This window comes from Pygocentrus nattereri, chromosome 4, assembly GCF_015220715.1.
Source record: "Pygocentrus nattereri isolate fPygNat1 chromosome 4, fPygNat1.pri, whole genome shotgun sequence".
Taxonomy (NCBI): domain Eukaryota; kingdom Metazoa; phylum Chordata; class Actinopteri; order Characiformes; family Serrasalmidae; genus Pygocentrus; species Pygocentrus nattereri.
The window spans coordinates 36,875,359-36,900,491 of NC_051214.1; the positions used below are offsets into that span (position 1 = coordinate 36,875,359).

The 25,133-nt window shown below is 38.7% G+C and overlaps 1 protein-coding gene across 1 annotated transcript; it reads left to right on the forward strand.

Annotated features, from left to right (window-relative positions):
• Nucleotides 1-639: 639 nt before the first annotated feature.
• rnf144ab (ring finger protein 144ab) lies at nt 640-24,067 on the forward strand. The gene is made up of 8 exons (XM_017682379.2): nt 640-900; nt 14,254-14,407; nt 14,834-14,938; nt 15,164-15,224; nt 16,408-16,618; nt 17,550-17,697; nt 18,683-18,772; nt 21,963-24,067. Exons 2-8 carry the CDS (start codon nt 14,273-14,275, stop codon nt 22,092-22,094), a joined length of 882 nt encoding a protein of 293 aa, XP_017537868.1. The 5' UTR covers nt 640-900; nt 14,254-14,272; the 3' UTR covers nt 22,095-24,067.
• The last annotated feature ends 1,066 nt before the right edge of the window (nt 24,068-25,133 follow it).

Here is a 25,133-nt window from a genome sequence, read left to right on the forward strand (position 1 = left end):
TGTTACAAACCTGAAATATAATTCATTAGTCCGGAATACAGAAGCGATACAAAAGTACATCGCTGAGTTTCTGTCTTGACCAGGTTAAAGTCGTTATAATAAACTCAGACTCCAGTCACTTTGATTTGGGAGAGACCTAAAAACTTTGAAGGTCAAATTACAGCTTTAAAACATATTTCAAACCACTAGTAAAAACGACAGAACCTCATTAATAGTTAGCATTTGGCTCAAACATCGCATAAAACGTGTTTTTCGTGTTGTTTTGGCTTCTACGCCTGCGCAGATCTCAAGGAGGGGATTTTCCCCGCTAACGGCTTAACCGGCACGCTGATTGGCTCCTTTTATTAAAGCGCTGGACTTATTGTTTAAACAGTTGATCGTTACGCGCTTTTCCATTCATACTTTAACCAATAACCCGCGTCCTTCGTTATAACGTCTGCCCAGGTTTAAGCCAGACCAGCTTGCTTTCCAACGCTGGACAGCAGAGGTCGCTTTAACATCTCAGAACAGCACAGCCAATTTCCCAGGCTTGACAGCAGGGGTCGCTTTAACTACGTAACGTCCAGAATAGCGTCTTCAAGAAAGCTGGGTCGTTAAAGCGACCTCTGTCGGCCACAGTGGGACCTGAGCTGTGTTGTTACTCGCCAAGCCAGGCGCACTCAGTCAAATGGCGCTGCTCCAAAGAGTCACACCGAGCAGCTGATTTTGATAAGCGCCACTCGGCGGTTCCAGTGTCTTCTGTTTCCAGCTAGAGTCAGTGCCCGTCGCCGCCTCTGTCATATCAGAGTTTGTGAACGACGAACGCGGACTTTAGTGAGGACGGCGTGATTCGGAACTGGCTCTCACTGTACATTCAGCAGACTGACTGACAACCAGGATCTCCAGCCTCTTCAGCCTGAGGTAAGGCAGGAGTGGACTGCTTAGATGGGTATTGTACAGTGTTGGGGGCTGGTTTACTGTAAACCTTCCTACACGAAGGAAAAGAATTGAATATTATCAGAACTCCTAATGAAGTAAAGAAGAAGAGCTGCTGAAACTCGTCTTAGCTTTTGAGCGAGTCGTCCATTATGATTAATGGTAACAGGTAGCTCAGCTCTGATTAGCTCATGCTGCAGTTTTCTGATATTTCTGCTTGTCAGTTTTCCAGGTCTCCTGAAAATAAAGCTATACTCAAATGTATGCGTTGCCACCAAATGAATATTCACTTTAATTCAATCTTTCATCACTTAAGTACCAATGGAAATGGGCTCGTGTTTAAGTTTAGCCAGAGTCCCAAGAGCCTGCAGCTGTGGATTGTTTATAAAGGCTTGTCGGTCCTAATAGTGTATTATATTAATCCTGAAGCACTGCTGTTGATGAAGGAATGTTTATTACTGCCCAATTTCAGGCTTCGTCATGGTGTAGAAGGCTCTAATCCAGTCTTGGAGAATCCCAAATCAGTGCATATGTGTTTGTCCCACTCCACTTCCAAACATACAGCCTTAAAATCGGTTCTTTGAGGGTTCTTCATTAAAGGCCATGGTTATGTATAGAAATGAGACAACTGATCATTTGAAAGCCTCAGTGGTTTGTTGTGTGGTTTAATCGTTCCCCTCTATGATGGATCTTTTAAAGAACCTTTTAAAAAAGGTTCTGTATAGCACCAAATAGGGTTCATTTATTGTTAAGTCATCAAACCACTTTTGGTGCTAGATAGAATCCTTTGTACTAAGAGTTTACAGTCTTAATTGGTTAAGATGATTGTAATTGGTGTAGAACCTCAACGTTATGTGAAGGTTCTGTGGAAATACTTCACCCTTGCATATCTGATTTAGAAAAATAGTTATGGACCATCCACTGAAAGGTTCTTCAGGCAACCAAAAGTGGTTCTTCTGTGTCAGTTTTGTCTTTTAGCATGTATCTGACTAAGTAATCGTTGCTTGAATGCTGGTTTCCTAAGTACCTTAAATATGCTAACAGCTAGAATAAAACAACTTCACCTAAAAAACTGTCTAGTGGTCTTTAAGAAGTGGAACCTGCTGTTCTAGTGGGCTTCAGATGGGCTGAGTTTGACCCAGACAGTTCATGCTTCTCTTGGCTTTCTATTCTCTTTTTTCTTTCTTTTGTGGTTCATTGGCAGACAAGCCCAGCTTCATATTAAATATATCTCTGTTTGGATTGAGTGACCTGTTTATTTAAACTGATTATTTTCAGTCCTCATAAAGGCAAAGCTGTGACATCCACTCAGTGGATGGACAGTAATGTGGTGGTCCGAGTGCAGTCGGCCTGGTGCTGTCCCAGAGCCTGCTGCCAAGCCAGGGCCACACAAGGCAGCATTAGAGTCACTGTAATGCAGCTGGACTGGCCTCAATGTGCCTTTCATGAGAAGCACTGGAGCTTCTTGCATTTGGAACACACTGTGCCTGCCAGCCTTCAGTCTTTCTTCAACACACACATGCACACTCACAGACACAGGTTGGTTTTTATAGCTTGTCAGGACTTAGGATCATATATAATTCCTTAAATCTGAAAAACAACAAAATTGGAGATACAAGGTTTTGTTCTGACAGCAGCGATAAGTTACTTATATATCTGGCATTATATTATATACATGTAAGTATCTGTATGTAATTAAAACATGTCCTGTATGTAATAAGAAGATGAGAATAAGAAGAGGATGGATGGATACTTACTTTCTTTCTTTCTTTCTTGATCCCAAAGGCAAAGGCATTCAGTGTAAAAATAAATAAATAAATAAATAAACATTTAAAAAAGCTTTCCACAAAATCATCAGGGTAGTCTTGTTTTGATCTTGTGTCCTGAAAAGCTACAAAAACAAAGATACACACATTGCAGGATGTTTTTTTTTCTTGTAGCATCAAAGTTTTATTGCCTTCTCAGCTCACTGGAAGAAAACGACGTGGTGCTGAGCAGATGGGTTTTATTCAGTACAGAACTAGCTGATCAGTGAAGGGAGAATAAACTGTCTCCTCTGTGGTTTACACTACCACTCGAACGTTTGGTTACATGTCATTGAATTTTGATTTGAAGGCTTATATTGAGATTAATGTGCATCTTCCTTAGTCCTGTTGGATCAGGTAATAGTTGAATAGACGTTTTGATTGGTTTAATGTGTCTGCATAATTCCAGTTGTTTATGTTTTTGATACAATTTCTTTTATTCTGAAATGTAAAATAAAAGCAGAAATAAGGGGAAATTGTTCTGTAAGTATGGCCAAACCTTTGATGGTAGTGTATTTTGGAGGCTTGTCATTGCTGTTATAAAAGAACCTATATTTCAGAAATACTAATGTCCACCCTTTGATATTTTGGTATTGTCCAAAAGAAAAACAAGTATCTCAAAAATAGCAACTTTACAGGAGAAGGGGGAAATGTTCTTTACTTTTAAAGAACTTGAATTAACTTCAAGATTTTATTTTAAGCAATTTTGGGACATTTCTATGTTCATTCATCATGAAAAGTTTACATAATGTAAAGGACGGCTTTACAAACTAAAAATGAAAAAACATGCCTGACTTTAAATCTTAAGACTGTTAAGAACAGAGTGTCAGCAGTAGGCTTTTATAATAGTAAGCATTTATAATAGAAAGGAATGAAAAAGAATAATAACCTGGGTTGACACAAACATATTTAGCACAAAAGTAGGCTAATCCAGATGCTAAAGAAGTCTGTGACTTCAGTGGGCAGATTAGCTGTCCAGACAAAAGTGGACAAACAGCCTTATTTCAGAGCAGTGGATTAAAATGTTTTCATTTAGCTCACAACTTCTAAACCTTTGTATTAGCAGAGAATGTTCTCACTGTAGTTGACACACATTTAGGCATATAGGGTGAGTTGATCGAGATGGCTACAGATTCTCAACATGCTGCTGTTAGGGCTGAAAGATGAATCACTTTTATATCAAAATTGCAGTTTGAAGAAGTGCAGTTTTTAATTTTTAAGAGCTGCAATTTTATCATTTATATTGTCTACAACATTGTCTTAACAAGTTTTAAGGGGGGAAATCGATCCTGATAATACAGATAATACAAATTGCCCATAAATGGGTTGGACCACTCCGAAGTAACTAGACACAGATCATCTTGGCCTGGACCTTATGCATGAACAATCGCCATATAAATAGCAGTCACGGTGTTGATAGGAAACATTGCATTTATATATATATATTAATAATAATAATAATAATAATGGTATTATTTTTTCTTTTTCTTTTTTTTTTTTTTTCCCCCCTAAATTGTTCAGCCCTAGCCATTCATGCAATCTATTAAGTGCTCATCAGATCATATTGTATCTACATTAAATGGCATGAGGCCATTGTAGATCTTTTAATCTCTTCCATTAATTTGAGTCCAGTATGTCACGCTCATCTCTTCTTTGTAAGACAAATGGAATCTGTTTTTTAAATGTACAGAGTACCTAATGTTTCCATTTGTATATGTACTCTCTGACAAAAGATTCAAGCATTCTTTAGTGTCTTCTTTAGAACCGTGAGTTTATGCCTAAGTGGTTCTTTGTATGGTAAAATGGTTATTCAGATTAGTGGAGAATGTTTTGTATGTGGTTCTATATGTAGCTAATGGTTCTTTATAGCACCAAAAATGCTTCTTCTATTGTTACAATGTCAAGATTGTAACAGTAGAAGAACCCTTTTAAAAGCTGTACTGCCTCCTTCTGATGCCAGTGCAGTGATGCTAGTGTGGCTAGTGTGTCTATTTTGGTGCTCACAAGCATTCATCTCTGCTCTCTTTCTGCGGCCTTTAGAGAGGACTGCAACAATGTGGACTGAGCAGTAGCCTTTTACCCATGATGTCTTGAGGTCATTCAGAGTGGAGGGGCTTGTTTACAGCTGTCTGGTCAACATGGCGGATGACATGGTGGAGGAGAAGTGAGCTAAAACGCAATTGTCATTGAGTTACGTTATGCTTGTAATCTCTAACTGAGCCGCTGTAGATAAACAAATTAGCTCATTTTGCCCTTTAAGAGAGATGCAAAAACATGACTGTTGCTGATGTTTCATCTGCTATTCTCCATTAATAACATGATTTCTCAATCCTTTTTCTGTGTTTATTTGATCTGTAAAGAATGTGATTTAACAAAGCCAAAAATTAGTATATGTATATTGAGCTTTGTATCACAGACTTCTTTTTAACAAGAAAATACATTACATAGAAAATTTGCCACACGCCACTGATTTCTGTGAAATAAATTAAACAAGTTCTTTTTGATTTGAACTTGCTTGCATCCTCATTAAAAACCCAGTGCAGCCAACAGTCTTCATGCATCTTTCATTTGAAAGAAGACATGGTACAACCCTGTTTCCAGAAAGACTGGGATACTGTGCAAAATGTAAATGAAAACAGAAGGCAATGATGTGCAAATGACTTAAACTTCATATTTAATTGAAAAGAGTACAAAGACAATATATTAAATTTCAAAACTGAGAAATTGTGGTGTTTAAGTATATACCTGTTGTAATTTGATGCCAGTAACAGGTTTCAAAAAAGTTGGCATAGTGGCGTGTTTACCACTGTGTTGCATCTTTTAACTACACTCTGTAAGTGTTTGGGAACTAAGAAAATCAAGTGCTGTAGTTTTGAAAGTGGAATGTTTTCCCATTCTTGCTTGGTATGGATTTCAGTTCAGTTCGAGGTCTCCCTTGTAACATTTTTCATTTCATAATACAACAAATTCAGGGTGCATTGATACGATACTGGTATAGGGTGTTGGACTGACACACACACAAGTATTATTGACTCCATGGCAGTTGAATACACAATTGCTGGTCACTTTAGACATTCCACCATGGCAAATTGGCATCAGGGATACGATGCGATTTTAGCTGATTTAAAACGCACATAACCACAACCGCTTCTACAATACAGGTGGAACGCAGGCTAGCTAAATGGAGGCAGAAAAGTCTACATTTCCAGTTATAGTCTGTCTATTCTGACTTTACTCTGTTTGACTATGTAGAACTGTAAGATATAAATTTAATTTTTTAACTGTCTTTGTAAAATATGCTGTAGAGAGACTGTCCTTCCTTGAACATCCTCGCCTGGCTTTTATCTTCAGTGCTCAGTGTAAGCAGCACCACTCAGTTTGTGTTTGCTCAGTACATTACTCCACATGCAGTGTGTTATTTTGAATGAAACGGCTTTATTCAAATTGCTCATGGACAGAGCTGTCTGTAGAGGCTGCGCTTTACGTAGCATGGACAAAGCTTTTTCGTGCAGTGTGAGTATATAAAACATAGGCTTTGTCTGTACACTATAGTCTATTCAGATTTATAGTGTGAGTCACCAAAGAACAGGATTTCTAAAATCACACATGGTTTGTCTGGTCTTAGAGGATATGCAGCTACAGCTTAGCCAGCCATACAAAATACTTCAGACATAAAACTCCACAAGTGAGCCCCTCTGATGCATTAGTCTCGGATGTGACTCCTACTGTCACTATCTGTCCATTGCTCTGGATGGTTGACCCAAGATATTTGAAGTCATCCACCTTTACGACCTCTACTCCTTGCATCTTCATCTTTCCACCTGCCTCCCTCTCATTCACACACATGTATTCCGTCTTATCTCTACTGACCTTCGTTCCTCTCCTCTCCAGTGCAAACCTCAACCTCTCCAGATTCTCTTCCACATGCTCTCTACTCTGACCACAGATTACAATGTCATCTGCAAACATCATGGTCCATGGAGCCTCCTGCCTGACCTCATCTATCAACCTTTCCATCACCATTGCAAACAAGAAGGGGCTCAAAGCTGATCCCTGATGTAACTCTACCTTCACCTTGAAACCATTTGTCACTCCAACTGCACATCTGACCACTGTCTCACTATCCTCATACATGTCATGCACCACCCTAACATACTTTTCAGCTACACCTGACTTCCTCATACAGTACCACAGTTCTTCTCTTGGCACCCTAACATATGCCTTCTCTAGATCCACAAAGACACAATGTAGCTCCTTCTGACCTTCTCTGTACTTCTCTACCAACACTCACAATGCAAAAATTGCATCTGTGGTACTCTTTCTGGGCATGAAACCAAACTGCTGCTCACTGATCTGAACCTCTCGCCTTAGCCTTGCTTCAACAACTCTTTCCCATACCTTCATGGTGTGGCTCATCAACTTTATACCTCTGTAGTTACTGCAGCTCTGCACATCACCCTTCTTCTTAAAAATGAAAACTTCTTCTCCACTCATCAGGCATCCTCTCACTCTCCAGGATTTTGTTAAACAACCTGGTTAAAAAGTCCACTGCCTTCTCTCCTAAACATCTCCATACCTCCACAGGTATGTCATCTGGACCAACTGCCTTTCCATTCTTCATCCTTTTTAAAGCTGCCCTCACTTCCACCTTACCAATTCTCTGCACTTCCTGATCCACTATCTCCCCCTCCTCTCTCTCGTTTTCCTCATTCATTAGTTCTTCAAAGTACTCCTTCCATCTTAGGTGGCATCTCCTGCTAAGGATATAATCCACATGTGTGCACCTCCCTCCACTCTTGTATGTCACCCTGTGTTCTTCCCTCTTCTGAAAATACATGTTCACCACAGCCATTTCCATAATCTTTGCAAAATCTACAACCGATGAGTCCTTAAATATTTTATATTGAGAAGCTTTCCATTCTTATTCTTTATTCTATTCTTTATGCTATTTTTATACAATTTTCAATGGAATATAGGCTTTAAATGATTTGTAAATCTTTGCATTCTGTTTTTATTAACATGTTGCACAGCAACGGCAACGTTTTTGGAAATGGGACTGTTGATCTCAGATTTTACGTGCTGATGCGTTTCTCTGTGAATATTGTATACATGCTTGCACTGTAACTCCTCAGGTGGAGGATTTAAATGAGTTTAAGGGGCCATTGGCAACTTCACACAATTAATTGCTGGCAGGATGTGTCATAAAAGCAGTCCAACTGATAACATCACAGAGCACAGGACCTCCTGCTACTGTCATCTTTTTGACTCCTCCGTGTTCTTTCAGAGTACGACAGGAACAGTAGCAAAGGAGGGGCAGGACAGGAGCAGTGGCAAGGTTTTGACCAGCCACAGGATGTGGAGCAGTTTCCTTAGGTGGAGCTCATTTCCTGTGCATGAACTGGGTTCTGGCCATACGCCTGTGTGGCCCGTACAAAACAGGCAGCCACTCTGTCGCTGCTTTTGGACTAGAAGTGCATGAGTCTTTTTTCATGGCCTGATATCTGGAGCACTTGTTCTGGCACTTTTTAATGACACAAAAACAACTTCATTTGTGATGTTAATTTCCAGGGTTCAGGATTACAAAATCAAACCTTAGAGAAAGTCTTGCTTTATACCTTATCTTCAGGTAACTGAAGAGAAAGTTTCACCTGCTGGCCAGCTTGCACAGTGACTCATTCTGTCCAAGTTATTTCCTGTCTTCTTTCTTTCTCTGTGAGCTGATGGCTTTGTTGGCAGCTGGTTAAAGGCAGGTGATGTAATGGATGTGATGCTTTCTGTCAGTCCAGAATCACCCCTGCTGTCTGCTGAACTGTCCTAATGCTGTCTTAATCGCTAATGCCAGATATGAAAGCTTAGGTTAATGCCATTTCATGAAGTAAGGAATCTTTCAAGAGCATATTGAGAGATATTTAAAGTTCCCATATCATTCAAAACTGAATTTCCTAACTTTTTAAAACAAGAGTTTGATGTAGTATGTAAACAGTGCTTCGAAATGTATCAGTCCATTCATCATTTTTGTGATCATCAAAACCAACCACTTGCATATCTCTTCCTAGAACATTTTAGCCTCATCATTAAGCCAAAAGTTGAGGATTGTCCAATAGTAATGTCCCTCAGCTCTTTTCATATAGGACAGACTTGAAATCAGGCCTATCTAGACAAAGTAAGAAAACCTGTGACACAAAAACAGTAGTTAAAACAGCCTGTTTAATTCTTAAGGATAAGGAGAGGTTGGAAAATGCATGCAACAATGAATTGTAACTGTTTTGGTGCACAAACCAAGACAAATGTCATAAAACTATAGGATATGTGCCCTTTAAGCCTTGCTTTTTCAGGATTAGGTCGATAGCAAATTAATATTTTTATGCATAACATGTATCATGAAAATGTCTTGAAACATCATCATATAATATTTTGCCACATCGCCCAAGCCAATTGGAATTCCTTGGATTTTTTTTATTTTGTACCATTGTGCAGTACATTATATCTTGGCACAGCTGCCTTTGTGGAGAGATGTAAATTGTTTTCTTTCCTTCCCTTTCACCCCTCATTGCTTGCTAGCAGCTCAACATGATAACAACAGGTTGTACACAGAGAGCCAAGAGTGTCCTAGTCAATCTGGTAAAAGAGCTACAGGGGAAAAAGTGTTTTTAATGTATAATATTAATTTATACTCTAATTTATACTAAGTCAATTTTCATTCTTCCAGTGGAAGAAGCCTACCATTGAGGATCCTGTCAGCTTGTCCAGGCTTCCATTCCTTGCTCGTATAACTGAATAATAGCTTGTTTTGTGCTGTCCATGTAGTTAGTGAATAGTAATATGGACATACTGAGAAACACTAGGAATTAACAGACTGCTGTTCACATTGGTGTGTTTCTCCGATTTCTTTCTGTAATGAGTTAAATGTGCTTTAAACCCTAGAAGATTCAAGGAACTAATTCACCTCTCCTCAACTTTTCAATCTGTGGTCTTATCATGTGAGTGAATACTGCTGAGATATGGGTTATGCAAGAGTTCAAGAAGTGAAGGGCTTGTATTGCTGTGCGCAAGACTTTGAACTCTAAGTGAACCAAAATGATGAGGGAGGAAAAATCCCCCTGGAGTGCAGAAGCAATAAGAACAATGATTTTTTTTTAAAAGCTCCTTCTCCTTCGAATTACCAGTGTGATAACATCAGTATTAAAAGGGCGGTTATTTGATAGCACTCATTTCAGTGCTCACTTGATTGCCAGATTCAGCTCAGTGATTTGAAGAATCCTGATAATGGAGCATTCAGGGCATTGTTTCCCTCACGGTCCAGTAGAGACATACTGATTTAAAAAGTGACACACCCCAAATGTGCAGAACAAGAACTCCACGTAACTTAAGATGCTTGTACTGTAATGAAATATTCAGGTGAAATGATTGAAAGCTTAAACTTTGACATTTCGTCAGGTGTAATACAAAGAATATCCATCTTCATTGAGGAAATTAAGTGATCAGGTTTCTTACATTTAGGCGAGGCCAAGAAGTGTTCACTTTGTCGTTAGCCTATTTGGTGCCTATTTCGCTACTGCTTTGTTCCACATGTTGGCTGATGATACGAAGAGTTTTGAATGTGCTTTTTACTGCTGACATGCAATAACAGCTCCCATATCAACTGACTAAAAGCTTCTCCAGGGGAATTTCACCAGTTTTGCCAAATGTCTGCATAACTTAATGGTTGAGATTTAGACAAAGCCATTCAGAGGTTTGATGAGAAATGGTGATTTTGGTTTAAAAAAAAAAAAAAAAACGTACTGACTCTGCTTTCTTTGCAGTGGATACGAACCATGGATGCAATAGCTACAATGCAAATAGAATAATCTTATTTACTTCCAAAATGACCTGCAAACTTACACGTTTTCTGAGTTTTTCATATGTAATGTTGATAGTGGTAGTAGTTGTAAATTTTGTCTTAGAATGACCTGCATGTACCTCTCTCTTATAAAGCCTTTAATAAAATATGTTTTAATTCAAAATCTTGTCTCAGAACTGTTTTAAAGCAATGTTTCTGTCATCAGGCAGGATTTGTAAATGTTTTGTGTAGAAACTTTTAGCGATGTAGATTTTTAGAGGCATTAAACCTTTCAGACTCCTGGTTCCTATCACTAACACTGTGAAATATTCTGATTCCATTTCTCTTGCATGGATCATTTGAGACCAAACTTCTCTGAATGACATAAGAACCATCATTTATTCTAAAGTTTGTTCTTGGCTTGGACTTGGCTTAGAAAGAACTTGTAATTGGAATTGAACATTTAAGTTGTGCATTTAAGGTTCTTCACACCAACATCTTATTTACAAAAATCACTGAAGGATTCTTTAATGAATTGAGCTTCTTCTCTGGCAGTGGTCAGTAACCCTGAAATCTACAGGAAGGCAGATGTCCAGCAGCAGGGCTGCTGACCACTGTTTGATTCTTTTTGTGTTTACTATAAACCATAGACCTCTTTTTGCTGGCACTGAAAAAGTGATATATTATGCTTGCATGATTCAAATGTCTGCATTACTTCCACATGAATATACTATATTACATGAACACAAATACTGCCAAAAGACAATAAACAAAATTGTTTTGATGTGTACATTTTCAGATTAAACACAGTCACTCATAAACAGATGAGCTACACACTGAGCTGAATGGAGATCTGTCTAATTGGGAATTAACCTAGATAGATTATAAATAGATCTCATGTAAGCCTTTGATATGAGTTATGTAATTTCACTCATATTTACTTTGTGGGTTCAAATGAAAGCTATCTGGGCTTTTTATGTTCTCCACCTGTCTCAGCTTTATTCTTATTCAATTTGAGCATCCCCGTTAGTCCTACATAATGCTCCTGCAGCCTTGCCAAACATAGTAGATTATATTAGTAGAAGATTACTGCAGGCCTGTTTCTACTATCAGCATGGTATTGTTGTCATATGAAGGCTCAATTTTGTCATTTGGCTTATTTACAACTTTTCACTAGCTGATGTGTATATCGTGTGAACAATTCTTCATTAAAAGACCATAAATGGTCCAACATTTAAATCTATTAAAATAGAATGTTACATGTATATTACATTTAAAACCTTTTTTTTTCCTATTTGGGGAAATAACGAGTAGATGTGTAAACTTCTGACCTCTCAGAAATTCAGCTCAGTTCTGACTCTTCAGATGCATCATGAAATCGCAAATGTCACCACAGTTTATCTGATATGATACTAATCATAGTGCGAATTCACTTATTCACTATATATAGTAAAATTGTACTCAATACACAAATCACCTGAGAAATTTATTTTGACCGAAAGTAAATAAGCACATATATAACTGAATGTCATTATAATCAGTTCTGTCAGAATCTCCATCGTCAGATTGATGCATTGTGCGTTTTGCTAGGGATGCACCACTATAGGAATTGTGTTGTTGTGTTGTGTTGTTGTCTTCTCTCAGTGGAAGGATGGACAGAAACGTCTATGGATTTTTACAGATGTGAAGCAGGGGTGGAGCTTGATTTTCTCCCTCCTCTCAAGCTTAAAGCAGGTTTAAGGTTTGGTGGTCCACCAGGTCTGGCATGGTTTTTAGGAGTCTTAATACCTCTGTCTTTTAATAATATTTTTATCTCCTGTTTTTCAGTTACTTTTCCTGGACTTTCCCCTTCCTTAAAACTGCACTTCATTTAAAATATCCCATATTTATAATAAATGAGTCACTAAAATGCAAATAAAGCCTAGGTTGGGTTTTCATTGCAGGGGTTCAGACATCTTCTGAAAAATTAATAACTTGTACTTAACAGTACAAGTTTTTTTTTTTTTTTACTGGAAATGAAGAAAATAAAGGGCGGTTTTTGACCCAGGACTGTACAGGACCGAGGTGTCCTTGAGCAAGACACCCCCAACTGCTCTCCGGGCACTGCGGATAGGTATGCCCACCACTCCAGGCAAGTGTGCTCACTGCCCCCTAGTGTGTGTTCTCACTAGTGTGTGTGTGTGGTGTTTCACTTCATGGATGGGTTAAATGCGGAGGTGAAATTTCCTTGTTGTGGGACTAATAAGGGTCTCTTGATCTAATCTGAAAAAGAAATTTCGTTTTGTTGATTTTCTAATTGCAAATCAATTAAAACTACCTCAACAGGAACAAACATGCATGTAACGGTTTTCTGCATATTACTGTGTAATTTCTGTTTGTGCATTGAACTCTGCATGCTGGAAAATGTGGCACATGACACACAAAATGTTTTATTTTCTTCCAATCTGCTTAATTTCATAAATGAATATGAACTGCATTAAAATGTGCTGACGTGTGTTCCCTGTAGAGGACTTATTTTCACTCAGGCAGTCAGCTTAATTGAACCAGGAGTGTCCAAACATTTATTATATGTAAGTGTTTATTACTGCGGAGCTGTTCTATGAAATGGTCTCAAGTTCACAGCAGGATTCATGAGAGTCAAAACTCTCACAAACTCTACATAGCTGCAGTGTGCGCACAGGATTTCGTGAGACTATGATGGGTGGACCTTGCTCCGGCCCTCTAGGGGGTTCCAGGGACATGGTCCACTGCAAGAAAAATGTTGTGTATTTTAGAGGTAAATGCATCAATCTGGTGCACATTGAGAACACAGTGAAGAGGTTAAGAATTGAATTTATAAAGAAAGAACTTGATCATCAACACACTGCTGAAGATGCTGAAAATAACTACAGGTTCAGAGCATGTGCATGACAGTCTTGCACTAGCTGCAGCAAAGACCTTAACAAAGGGCTGACAGGTAGTGAGAGCTGCTTTGCCAAAGCAGCAGGGCAAAACACAACATTGTTATTAGAAATATATGATATTATAACTATATAATTTTGGTAAATCATGAAAATCTTGGGACAAATTATACTATGGCAGACTGCCATAGTCTAGGTAATTAATAGGAAATATTAATGGTCTACGAATACAGTACATTTTCTTCCCAAAGACATGACATAGTAACTTGGTTTAAACAAAGTAATTTTTCTTAATGTCCTATTCCATTAACAAACATTTAGTTTAGGGGTAGAAGTTCAGGAATGGGTAAATACGTTTTAATTACAAATTTTTTCATTTTTGATATTTATTAAAATTTATGTCATTATAATAATGCATTAATTTTATTAAAGGTACATGCCTATGTGTTGCCAGCTGTTAAATATTAGGATTAATATGCATTCATAAGATGACTTGTTTTTACCGCAATCAATATTAAACCTTTTTCAGCAAGCAGTATCCCAGTTCTGCACCCCACCCCCCCTCAACCATAGTCAATGCCATAATCAATTAGCTGTCTTACCCGTAACTATTCAGATTAGCTTGATTTAGTCCAGAAGCCAGTGGTCCTTGTGGAACTCAGTGCTAAGGGACATTTCAGATTACATGTTGCATAATCACATGGAATAGTCAAGAGGTGCTCATTCATTATTTAATTAATGATTTACCTGTTAGCCATGAAAGTGCAGTCTACGTGAATAGAACATCATTGTTTCTTGTCTCTTTGTGCTTCAGCTCCTCAGATCCAGACACAATGACCAGCTCTCAGTGCACTCAGAGCCCAGACAGTGACCTGGCACCTCTGCAACATTGCAAGCTCTGCCTTGGAGAGTTCCCCCTGGAGAAAATGACCGTCATCTCCCAGTGCCACTGCATCTTCTGCAGCCTGGTGAGGAGCTGTGCTAAAGCACTGTTTTTTTCAGCGATGTGTATGTAGCTTGTAGTGTGATAGCTTGTTTTAACAGAAGCTTTGGGTTAAGCACGAAAATAAAAGGGAAGGGAATAACAAGGGAATAAAAGGGAATAACAAGGGAAATTTGGTTTAATATATATATATATATATATATATATATATATATATATATATATATATATATATATATATATATATATATATATATATATATAAACGACAACAAAATTACAAATGACACATTGTGGTTCAATAACATTGATATAGGATACATTTTATTGCTGGGATTTGAACCAGCAGCTCTGTCTTGTACCCTGATCCAACTTAGAACATCGGCTGATACAAATCCACTGTTACCAAGTCTCAACATCAATCACTTATGGAAATAATAATTTCTTCCAGTGTCTAAAGCAGTACGTAGAGCTGCTCATCAAAGAGGGTCTGGAAACAGGAATCAGCTGCCCAGACTCTGCCTGTCCAAAACAGGGCCAGTTACAGGAGAGTGAGGTACAGTAAACCTAATGTATGCACTCATACCATCATATAGGTTGTAGTTGATTAACATCAGAGGTTTATGGAAAAACTACTATAATTGAATACACATTGCTAATCAGTCTTTGCTATTTAGAAATGAATGAATCATCAATAAGGCACATTATTACCAAGGTTTCTCTCAAGTTTTCATGTCTCTCGCTCTCTCGCTCACTCTCTCACTCTCTCACTCTCTCGAAGATCGAGTCTATGGTGGCTGCAGATGTCATGCAGCGGTACAAGAGGCTGCAGTTTGAGAGAGGTGATTTCTCCTGTCAGTCCTTACAGTTACTTACAGTAGAACCACACTTTAGTGTGTATTCAGAGGTTTGTAGTAGCTGTTTCCATTTACCTAGTTACATCTGCTTCAGTTAAACTTTGTACTTTCCAAATTGAATTATTTGATGATGTGTTTTCTTGCTCAAATATACGTGTACTCAGGAAGAGCTCGTTAATGAGCTGATGTTCCACCGTCCTAGTGTCTATCCAATGCATCAGACTTAAATACTGATTCTAACTGCTGATTCAAAAATGAATGAATGAATAAGAACTTACGATAAAATTAATATTCATAGTGCCTTAATAATAATCCTATAATCCTGTAAATAGATAATTATAGTATATTATTTAACCCTGAATGCTTTGTTATTGTTGACCAAAGATGTGATATATTGAATACAGGTACGTCTAAATGTACCTTCTGCTGTCTAGTTTGGAAAATTCATATCCACATTGTTATATAAGTCGTTATCATATATAAAAAAAAGTATTAACATTTAAAAGTGATTCCAAACTTTTGAGTTATAGAAGTGTATATTGGAAGTGCACAGTCATAATATCTATCAATATAATCACAGTATGAAAATCTACAGTAATACAGGTCACTGTTGACTTTGTTGAGAGAGGAGATGTTTCTTCATTTTAAAAATTCTGCCCAGTGTGCATCAGAGCTTCTGCAGCTCCCCAGAGTGCAGTAGAGTACAAGAGCTCTCTTCAACAACTTGAAACACTTTGTCTTGGTTTTCTGTTTTCCTAGATTTTTCCTGGAGGATAATGAATACCAAAGCCGTAGATCTTCCACTGTGCATAACACTGCTTGAAATCTTGATTATTTAAGCACTGTTTAGTCTGAGCTCTGGCTGAATCTTTATTTGATACCTCAAAAAAGCATAAATAAGAGTAATAGGATACAGTTCTGGGCCCCACTGAAAACTCCTGTAGACATGAGCAGTATGCTAGAGCAGGGATGTATATAGAGAGGATATAAGCCTCATTGGATTATAATGAGTTGTTAGTGTTCACTGGGTAAAAACACACAAAATGTTGTTCAACCTCCAAAAAAAAAAGTCTATGAACAAAATGCACCCACTGTATTTGTCATCCAGTGCAATTGGATCCATTACGCAATGAAAGGTGCCAACATTTCCTCTCTTCCTGCCCTGCAGAGGTGTTGCTGGACCCATGCCGGACCTGGTGTCCGTCATCTTCATGCCAGGCTGTGTGTCAGCTGAAGGAGGCAGAGGTGTCTGTTCCCCAGCTGGTACAGTGCCCTCTGTGCAGCCTGCGCTTTTGCTCAGCCTGCCGGGGAGACTGGCACACAGGACGGGCCTGCCGTGACAGTCTGCCCATCATCACCTTCTTACCTGGAGAAAACAGGTAAATACTCCAGAGTATACTTATCAAAATATCATGATAACATAATTAAGAAAAAAGGAAACACTATTATCATTATTGCTGCCACATTCATACAATAAAACAATAAAATGCTGAATAAGTGAAATAGTAAGTGGCATGAGTTGGCTTCATATTTATACTTGTGGCGTGAATATGTTTGCTTGGACTTTCTTGAACTCCTAGTACCTTTTGCCTTTTAATGGCTTTTGTACGTGTTTGGATTACAGATGATATATTTAAGCATATATCAGCAGGCCCAGGATTTCTAGCCTTGTCCATGATGCTAATGCCATGCAATGTTTGGCAATGTGCAGAGCTCTGACTGTTCTTTACTGGCTTTAGAACCAAAGTAGCTTCAAATTACAGGCCCACCACCCTTCTTAGGTGTTACATTTCCCTGACATTTTGCTTTTGTTCTGCTTACATTTCAGTTGATTTTGAAGACAATACAGTGTACTCTGAAAAAAGCTGAATGGACTGATAGCAGAGGTTGTAGCTGGTTCCTGCCTTTGGTTCCGCTTTTCATCTCTTTGCTTTGAGCGTTATAAGGAGCAATTTTCTGTATTATATTCTGGGATATCATATGATGCACTTAGTCAATATGCTGACAAGAAACAAACAGATGGAGACAATAGCAACATAACATCTAATACATGGGTTCAGTTTGGGTTTCAGCTTTGCCTGGTATCACATATAAAGAAGTCTTGTGTGACAACTGTCTTTTTTTTTTTTTTAATTCAAGATGGTGCCTTACTTTGTTCTTAGGCAAAAAACTGCCTCATTTTCAAAAGGTTACTGAATTTTTAATGGCCTTTCTGTCTCAGTAGTACAGTGTATTTTTCTCTCTCTCTCTCTCTCTCTCTCTTTCTCTCTCTCTTTCTCTTTCTCTTTCTCTTTCTCTTTCTCTGTCTAGTTCTGTTTGTAAGAGTGAAGAGGACGAGCCTTCTATAAAGCGCTGTCCAAAGTGTAAAGTGTACATTGAGAGAGATGAAGGCTGTGCCCAGATGATGTGTAAAAACTGTAAGCATGCCTTCTGCTGGTACTGCCTGGAGTCACTGGATGTGAGTCATACTGAACAATAAACCATGTGTTATCACTTAATGAAAATATGCACATGCACATTGGATGCTTATTAGATACACCTGCTTTGTATCTGCACTCCACTTACCATATAGGTGCATTTCGTAGTTCTACCTTATAGCTGTAGTTCTAACAGACTGTAGTCTATCTATGTCTATGCATTGTTAAACCCCCCTCAGAACATCACAGAGCAGGCATCATTTGATTGTGTATCATTCACAACACATTTCACTGACACTGATATGGTGTTGGCATGCTGGTGTGTGTTGTGCTGGTACAAGTAAATTAGTGCTGCTCTAGTTTTTAAATGCTGTCCAGAGACAATAGCTCATCTGCTGCTTCACAGTTTGTGTTGATCATCCTCTAGTCCTTCATCAGTGGTCACAGGACGCTGTTGGCTGGATATTTTTGTTTGGTGAACTATTCTCAGTTCAGCAGTGACACAGAGGTGTTTAAAACCTCCAGCAGCGCTATACACACTAATACACCCCCACCATGTCAGTTCTAAGAATGATCCACCACCCCTCTTTGTGGTGGTCCTGTAGGGGTCCTGACTGTTGATGAATGGGGCTCAAAATTATGCAAAGAAACAGATGGACCACAATCTGTAATTATAAAATTACAAAGTGAAATGTACACTTGTGTATATAGACTTTTTTTTTTTATTTCAGGCAAACTGGGTGTCATTTTTATTAGAACTTTATTTTAATGCCATGTAGTTTCAGACTTTTAAAAATGATCTCTAGCTCCATTCATCATTGTTGATGTATCTAAAATTATTTTATTTTTTTTACAGCTTCCTAAAAATAATTTAAATCATATTATGATCATTGTATACATATATTTGCAGCTAGATTAATTTCATGTTATGAACAATACTAATTCAAAGCTTTTAAACAATAGTGCATCTGCAGTCAGCTAGGGGGTGATTTTTTTTTTCTGAAATAATATTCTTAATTTTTCCAGGATGACTTCTTATTGATCCACTATGACAAAGGACCATGTCGGAATAAACTGGGTCATTCCAGAGCCTCTGTTATATGGCATCGGACACAGGTATGTGCAGCACACTTGCGTGTAGTACAAAGACATGTATAGTACAGAGATGTAGACAAGAATATATAGTTCACAGGTATGTACAGCAACAGGTACACGAAAGTGAGTACACCCCTCACATTTCTGCAAATATTTTATTGTATCTTTTCATGGGACAACACTATAGAAATTAAACTTCTAATCGGTGTACAGCTTGTATAGCAGTATAAATTTACTGTCCTCTGAAATTTGGACGTGTTCACTGTGAGGTGTGCTCACTTGTGTTGCCAGCTATTTATAAATTAATGGCTGTGTTGAGTTATTTTCAGAGGACAGCAAATTTATATTCCTATACAAGTTGTACACTGACTACTTTACGTTATATCCACGTTTCATTTCTATAGTGTCATCCCATGAAAAGATATAAAATATTTGCAGAAATGTGAGGGGTGTACTCACTTTTGTGAGATACTGTAGTTAATAGATACACTATTTCCAAAAGAATTCGCTCATGAACTAGAGTGCCATCCCATTCTTAATCCATAGGGTTTCATTTGATGTCAGCGCACCCTTTGCAGCTATAACAGCTTTAACTCTTCTGTGAAGGGTTTCCACGTGGTTTGATTGTGTTTATGGGAATTTTTAACCATTCTTCCAGAAGCACATTTGTGAGGTCAGACACTGATGTTGCACGCAAAGGCCTAGCTCACAGTCTCCACTCTAATTCAGCCCAAAGTGTTCTATCGGGTTGAGGTCAGGACTCTGTGCAGGCCAGTCAAGTTCTTCCACACTAAACTTGCTGATCCATGTCTTTGTGGACCTTGCTTTGTGCACTGGTGCGCAGTCAAGTTGGAACAGGAAGGGGCCATCCCCAAACTGTTCCCACCATGTTGGAAGTATGAAATTGGGCAAAATCTCTTGTTCTGCTGAAGCATTGAGAGTTCCTTTCACTGGAACTAAGGGGCTGAGCCCAATTCCTGAAAAACAACCCCACACCATAATCCGCCCCCCCCTCCACTTTGCACAATGCAGTCAGATAAGTACCGTTCTTCTGGCAACCGCCAAACCCAGACTCGTCCATTGGATTGCCAGACAGAGAAGCGTGATTAGTCACTCCAGAGAACTCGTCTCCACTGCTCTAGAGTGCAGTGGCGGTGCTTTACACCACTGCATGCCCCCCTTTGCATTGTGCTTGTTGATGTTTGGATGCAGCTGCTCAGCCATGGAAACCCATTCCATGAATCTCTCTACGCTGTTCTTGAGCTAATCCACATGAAGACCACATGAAGTTTGGAGGTCTGTAGCGATTGACTCTGCAGAAAGTTGGCGTCCTCTGTGCACTCTGTGCACCGCTCTGTCATTTTACATGGCCTACCCACTTCATGGTTGAGTTTCTGTCTTTCCCAATCACTTCCACTTTGTTATAATACTGCTGACAGTTGACCTGTGGAATATTTAGTAGCAAGGAAATTTCATGACTGGACTTGTACACCTGTGGCCATGGAAGTGATTGGAACACCTGAATTCACTGATTTGGATGGGTGAGTGAATACTTTTGCCAATATAGTGTTTGTGTAATAGACAAGTATATAGATGATAATACATTATTTTCCTTTTCTGGCCAGTGCTTTGCTTGTAGACACTACAGAATATTATTCAATAGTAGAACTGTAGTTTGCTTGGTGTTAGAAACTCAGCCCCAGGGATCAGTAGCACAGATGAAGACAGGACAATTTTCACACAGAGGATTTAGCCCTTTAATCCTCCTCTCACTGCCTAACCGTCTAAAATAAGCATTCCGGTGAGAGAGAGAGAGAGAGAGAGAGAGAGAGAGAGAGAGAGATTGTGTGTGTGTGTGAGAGAGTGTGTGTGTGCTGGTTTCCCCTGCAGGGCTGTTTGTAAACAGTGGGATTTTACTAGTATATGATCTGTACTGTGAGAGTGTGCGGTAAAAAATAACACGGTCAGGCTGACCTATAGACTAAACCTCATACTATTCAGTTCAACTTATGAATTTTAATTACAGCAGATTCATCACATTTGATCCAGTTCTGAGTGTCGCACCTTTTGAATGAGTGTCGCACCTTTTGAACTTACTGCCAAGACAAATCAAGCCAGAGGTTGGAGTGAAGCAAAGGAGCGTGTGTGTATCTCTGATTATCAAGCTTTTACTGCCCCCTTGTGGTGCTTGATGTTCTGGTACATCAGCTAAATTTGATGCTTCTTACTCTCCATCTGCATTTCCTTTCCTTGCATACTTTTCCTTGTGTCTTAGCTTTTTAATTTGAAGACACAGGGAAGAGATGCCAGGATGAGATGAATCAATGGCCATCATGATGACGCTCATCAGTCATCACTCGTCATGGGCTTGAAGAATCTGCTATTATTATTAGTAAACGCTTATCACATGAGCATGAAAACAATCTGCATCAATAATGTAATTAACTCTCATCATCCTTTCACAGTATGGGCTGCAATTGAAAAGATCTTTGTTTGGTTGATTTCTTGTTCTTGTGTTAGTTCAGTTGTGGATAAACATGAGCGTTACCATTTTGGTGAGTCTGAACACAGTGTGACTTTTTTCTGCCATCACTATCATTAGTGCAAGGTCATCTGTAAAGCTGCTTTGTGAAAGCACCCATTTCTAAAAGCACTGTAAGCATAAATGTTGAATTGAATTGATTAGAACTTAATTGAATTAACTCCCTTCCCATGACCTATTGAGTGTTTTATTAAAAGGAGATGTCACCTGTGGTGCTCCATACTAGCTGCTCTTTACAGTGTAGGAACATTTTCTAAAGGTGTAAGCAACAGAAAAGGAAACATTTTATTACATTAACCTACATCACATGTTAAGAACATTGGTCCTCATTCACCAACCATTCTTAAAAATAAATTTCTTCTTAAATCCCTCTTACACCATTTCCATAAAAACACTGGCATTCAGCAATGTTTTTTTTATTTGGGATTTGTTCCTGGGTAAGAACAGAATCTACACATACTCAGGAGCACAACGTTGTTAATAGTTCTGTGGTATAAGAACATATAATGAATATGGTGTAGATTTTTCTTCTTAGGACCTTTCTCAAGAGCAAATTTTAGAAAAAAATCCAGAAGATATTGGTGAATGAGGCCCATTCTTTCCTTCTGTAGTGAATTTTTTATTATAGCAATCACAATATGCTACTCTCTCCTCTGTGTGTGTTGGCAGGTAGTTGGGATTTTCGCTGGCTTTGGGCTGCTCCTGCTGGTGGCTTCCCCGTTCCTGCTCCTGGCAACACCGTTCATCCTGTGCTGCAAGTGCAAGTGTGGCCGTGGGGATGATGACCCTTTGCCCACTTAAGTTCTATCTTCAGCTGTAAAATTCCAGTTGAGATCTAACCTGTGCTCTGAAGGAATCTTCTGGCAGAACACTTTTACACTCCTGCTTTCAAGACTGCGCAGCTGATTTGGCAACTATGGGTTGACAATGACCGCCACTGCAGTAGCTAAGAATTAGAACAGGCTCTAAAAATGACGTCAGGAGGCTGAGATTTTTACCATTCAGAGTCCGAATGGGAGTAAAAAGAAGAATTACTTGTGGAACACTTGCACAGTTTGTTCTAGGAGGCCAACCAATGGTGTCTGGAGATGTGTATTTTTCTTCCATTGTTTCTCAAGTACATATTAACTTGGGTACAGCTTTGAAAGCTGACTAATAATGTGCTGTCTCAGTTTATTTACTGTATAAAGTTCATCAAAAGCTGTAGAAAAACAAGCCATAAACTGAGCTTTTGTATTTTCCATGTAGCAAGCCAAGTGACCTGAATATTCCTTTTGATTTTTACCTCACTGCAAAATAATCTCTGGTCATATTTATGTTCTTTTGACTTTAAGAAGCTGTGGAAACTCCTGTGTTCATGACTTAAGTATCATCCACTTCATTTTCCAGTACTTGTTTCACGTTCGTTCCATGTCTTGGTGCTTTTCAAAATCTGTCTTCCCTTTGATAGTAGCTAGACAGATATCATCTTCAGAGGTGGAACAGTCATCAGTTGATGACTTGATAGTCAATCTAGAATCAAAATTTACTGTTTTACCTTTTTTTTTCCCTGGTCGTGATCTATTACATTTAAGAGTTAACATCGCCATGCATCAGCGGGAGGGTAAAAAAAACTAATACTAACCAATAACATTGTGTTTCACCATCCTCATCTATCATTGAGTCAAAGCAAAATCTTCCCTGACCATGTTCCCTTCAGAAATACATCAGGGTATGAAAGGAAAATATGCTGATATCCAATTCATGTTGAAGAAGATATTTCTACACTCTTTCATTATACAGGTGCCAAAGGCCTTTGCCATCATTGCGTTACTGTTCATCACAAGACCGTTATAAACACATTAAAGGAGAATTCCAGCAATTTCTCAAACTTACGCATAATTTAAAGGATGAGATGTAGTTATAATTCAGAGATGTAGTCAAACTCGGAGCAGTTTGCAAAGAAATGCTACATTTCTAGAGAAATTTACAGACTCTGATTTCTTAGTGATGGTGACAGCAACCAGATATTGTTGTCTACTTCTCAGATAAAGCTATTTTATTTACTATCCAAAACCACCTGTGAAGTGACACGTGTCTTCTAGCTTTTTGATGTCTCAGGCATTAGACAGTATATTCATAACCATGTCATTTCATAACTTAATGGGAGGGAGCTTTTAGAACCACAAAACTCACCAAAAATACTTTTTCATATCACTAGTACTGTGAACAATTCTGACTTAGTGAGCTTCTCTAAAATGGAACAATTGACAAAAAACACTTAACCCTTTGCTTATGCACAAAAAGGAAAAATCTGTGCAATTTTTCTTTGCTGTGATGGTGGTGGTGATGATTATGATGACGATGGTGAAATGTGCAGTTGCAGTCTTCTTTTAGCAATTTATATTTATTTTTCTGCCCTATCCTCGTAACTCATACAGAAAGCTCTTGTCCCTGATCTGGGCAAAGTTGTTCTACCCTACCAACCTATTAGGGTCAGGGTAATCTTTTTTGGAAACAACTTGCATTCTTTGCCAAATACAGTGTTGAAACCTACTTCTTGGCCACACTTTCAGCGAATCTCTTAGTCTAATGTGTTTGTGACCTTTTTTGGAAGTTAAATATGCCTTTTTGTTTTCTGGTTTTTCAGTTTCATTCAAGTGGAGAAATAGTTTTATGTAGATTACTATGTTTTATTTGGATTCACATTTCTTTGGTTTATAAATATATCTGTGTTGAAATGAAATGGTCATGTTCCTTATGTCAGCACCATTAAACAACATTTAAAAAGCAGATTGCTGGGATTGGTCTGTTCATTCCTATTTAATAACACTTAAATGGTTTGCCACCATGTGTAGATGGATCGAACTAGTATAAAATAGAAAGATTCCTTAGCAACAATATGAACTATACCACACATCAGTCACATGAAACTAACTGATTTCATTGTTGCTTTAAATGAATTGGCACTCACAGACTTGATGCATTGAATTTTCTTGTTGCAAACATGTCTTTGATTTCCAGATGAATAAAAAATACTCCATCGACACTGCTATAGCCAAAAGTAAGTAAACTGAATGATAAACCCATGCTGCTATTTGATATACATGTGGAAATGATGTACGCATTTGTTTCAACTAATTTCTTTGTCCACTGCACAGTCCAGGATTGTAGTTAAGTTACTTTGAGTGAATCAGTAAAGCTGAAATTCTGAGCGTTTAAAGTCACATGGCTGAAAAATAAGTGATCTTTCTACCCTCACCAGCTCTTCAGTGCTGAAAAAGAAGCTTGTCAGCTGCCTGGTGGGGAGCATGTGGCTGGGCTGTGCTGAGCAGCAGCTGGCTACAGCGTGGGGGCCCGCGGCTGGCCGGGCAAAGGGCCTCTCCTGGGGCCAGTGGGCATCTGCCTTGCCCTGCACCACTTCACCCGCCAGCATCACAAATTCATGTGCTGCTCCACCCGCACCATCTGTGTCCGCATGCACTAGAAGCTCAGCAAGCCCCACCGGTCACATGCAGGATAGGCCAGAAGAGGCCAGGACAGGCCAGGACAGGCAACATTGCACTGAGCTTATTCACATGAGAAGGGAACCAAGTCTCTGCCTTCTTTCAGAGTGTTGACCAACTAGGTCAGGGAGAGGAAGTGTAGGAGACAGAGTAGTAGTACTACAGTATTAAATGAGAAACGACTACCTATTAGGGTTTTATAATACATATTGTTTGTAATATATATATACACACACACACACACACACACAATACATATTGTTTGTAAATATATATAGTGTATTGCTTGCACACTGCTGTAAAGTGAGTCAAAGCAGTATATATAAAAGTGAGTTAAAATTTAGGTCTGGAGACA

Excerpts from the sequence above, each read along its gene's own strand:
- rnf144ab (XM_017682379.2), top strand. The coding sequence starts at position 14,273 with ATGACCAGCTCTCAGTGCACTCAGAGCCCAGACAGTGACCTGGCACCT. Across the intron at positions 14,408-14,833 it reads ACTGCATCTTCTGCAGCCTG|TGTCTAAAGCAGTACGTAGA; the intron begins GTGAGGAGCTGT and ends AATTTCTTCCAG. Across the intron at positions 17,698-18,682 it reads ACTGCCTGGAGTCACTGGAT|GATGACTTCTTATTGATCCA; the intron begins GTGAGTCATACT and ends TAATTTTTCCAG.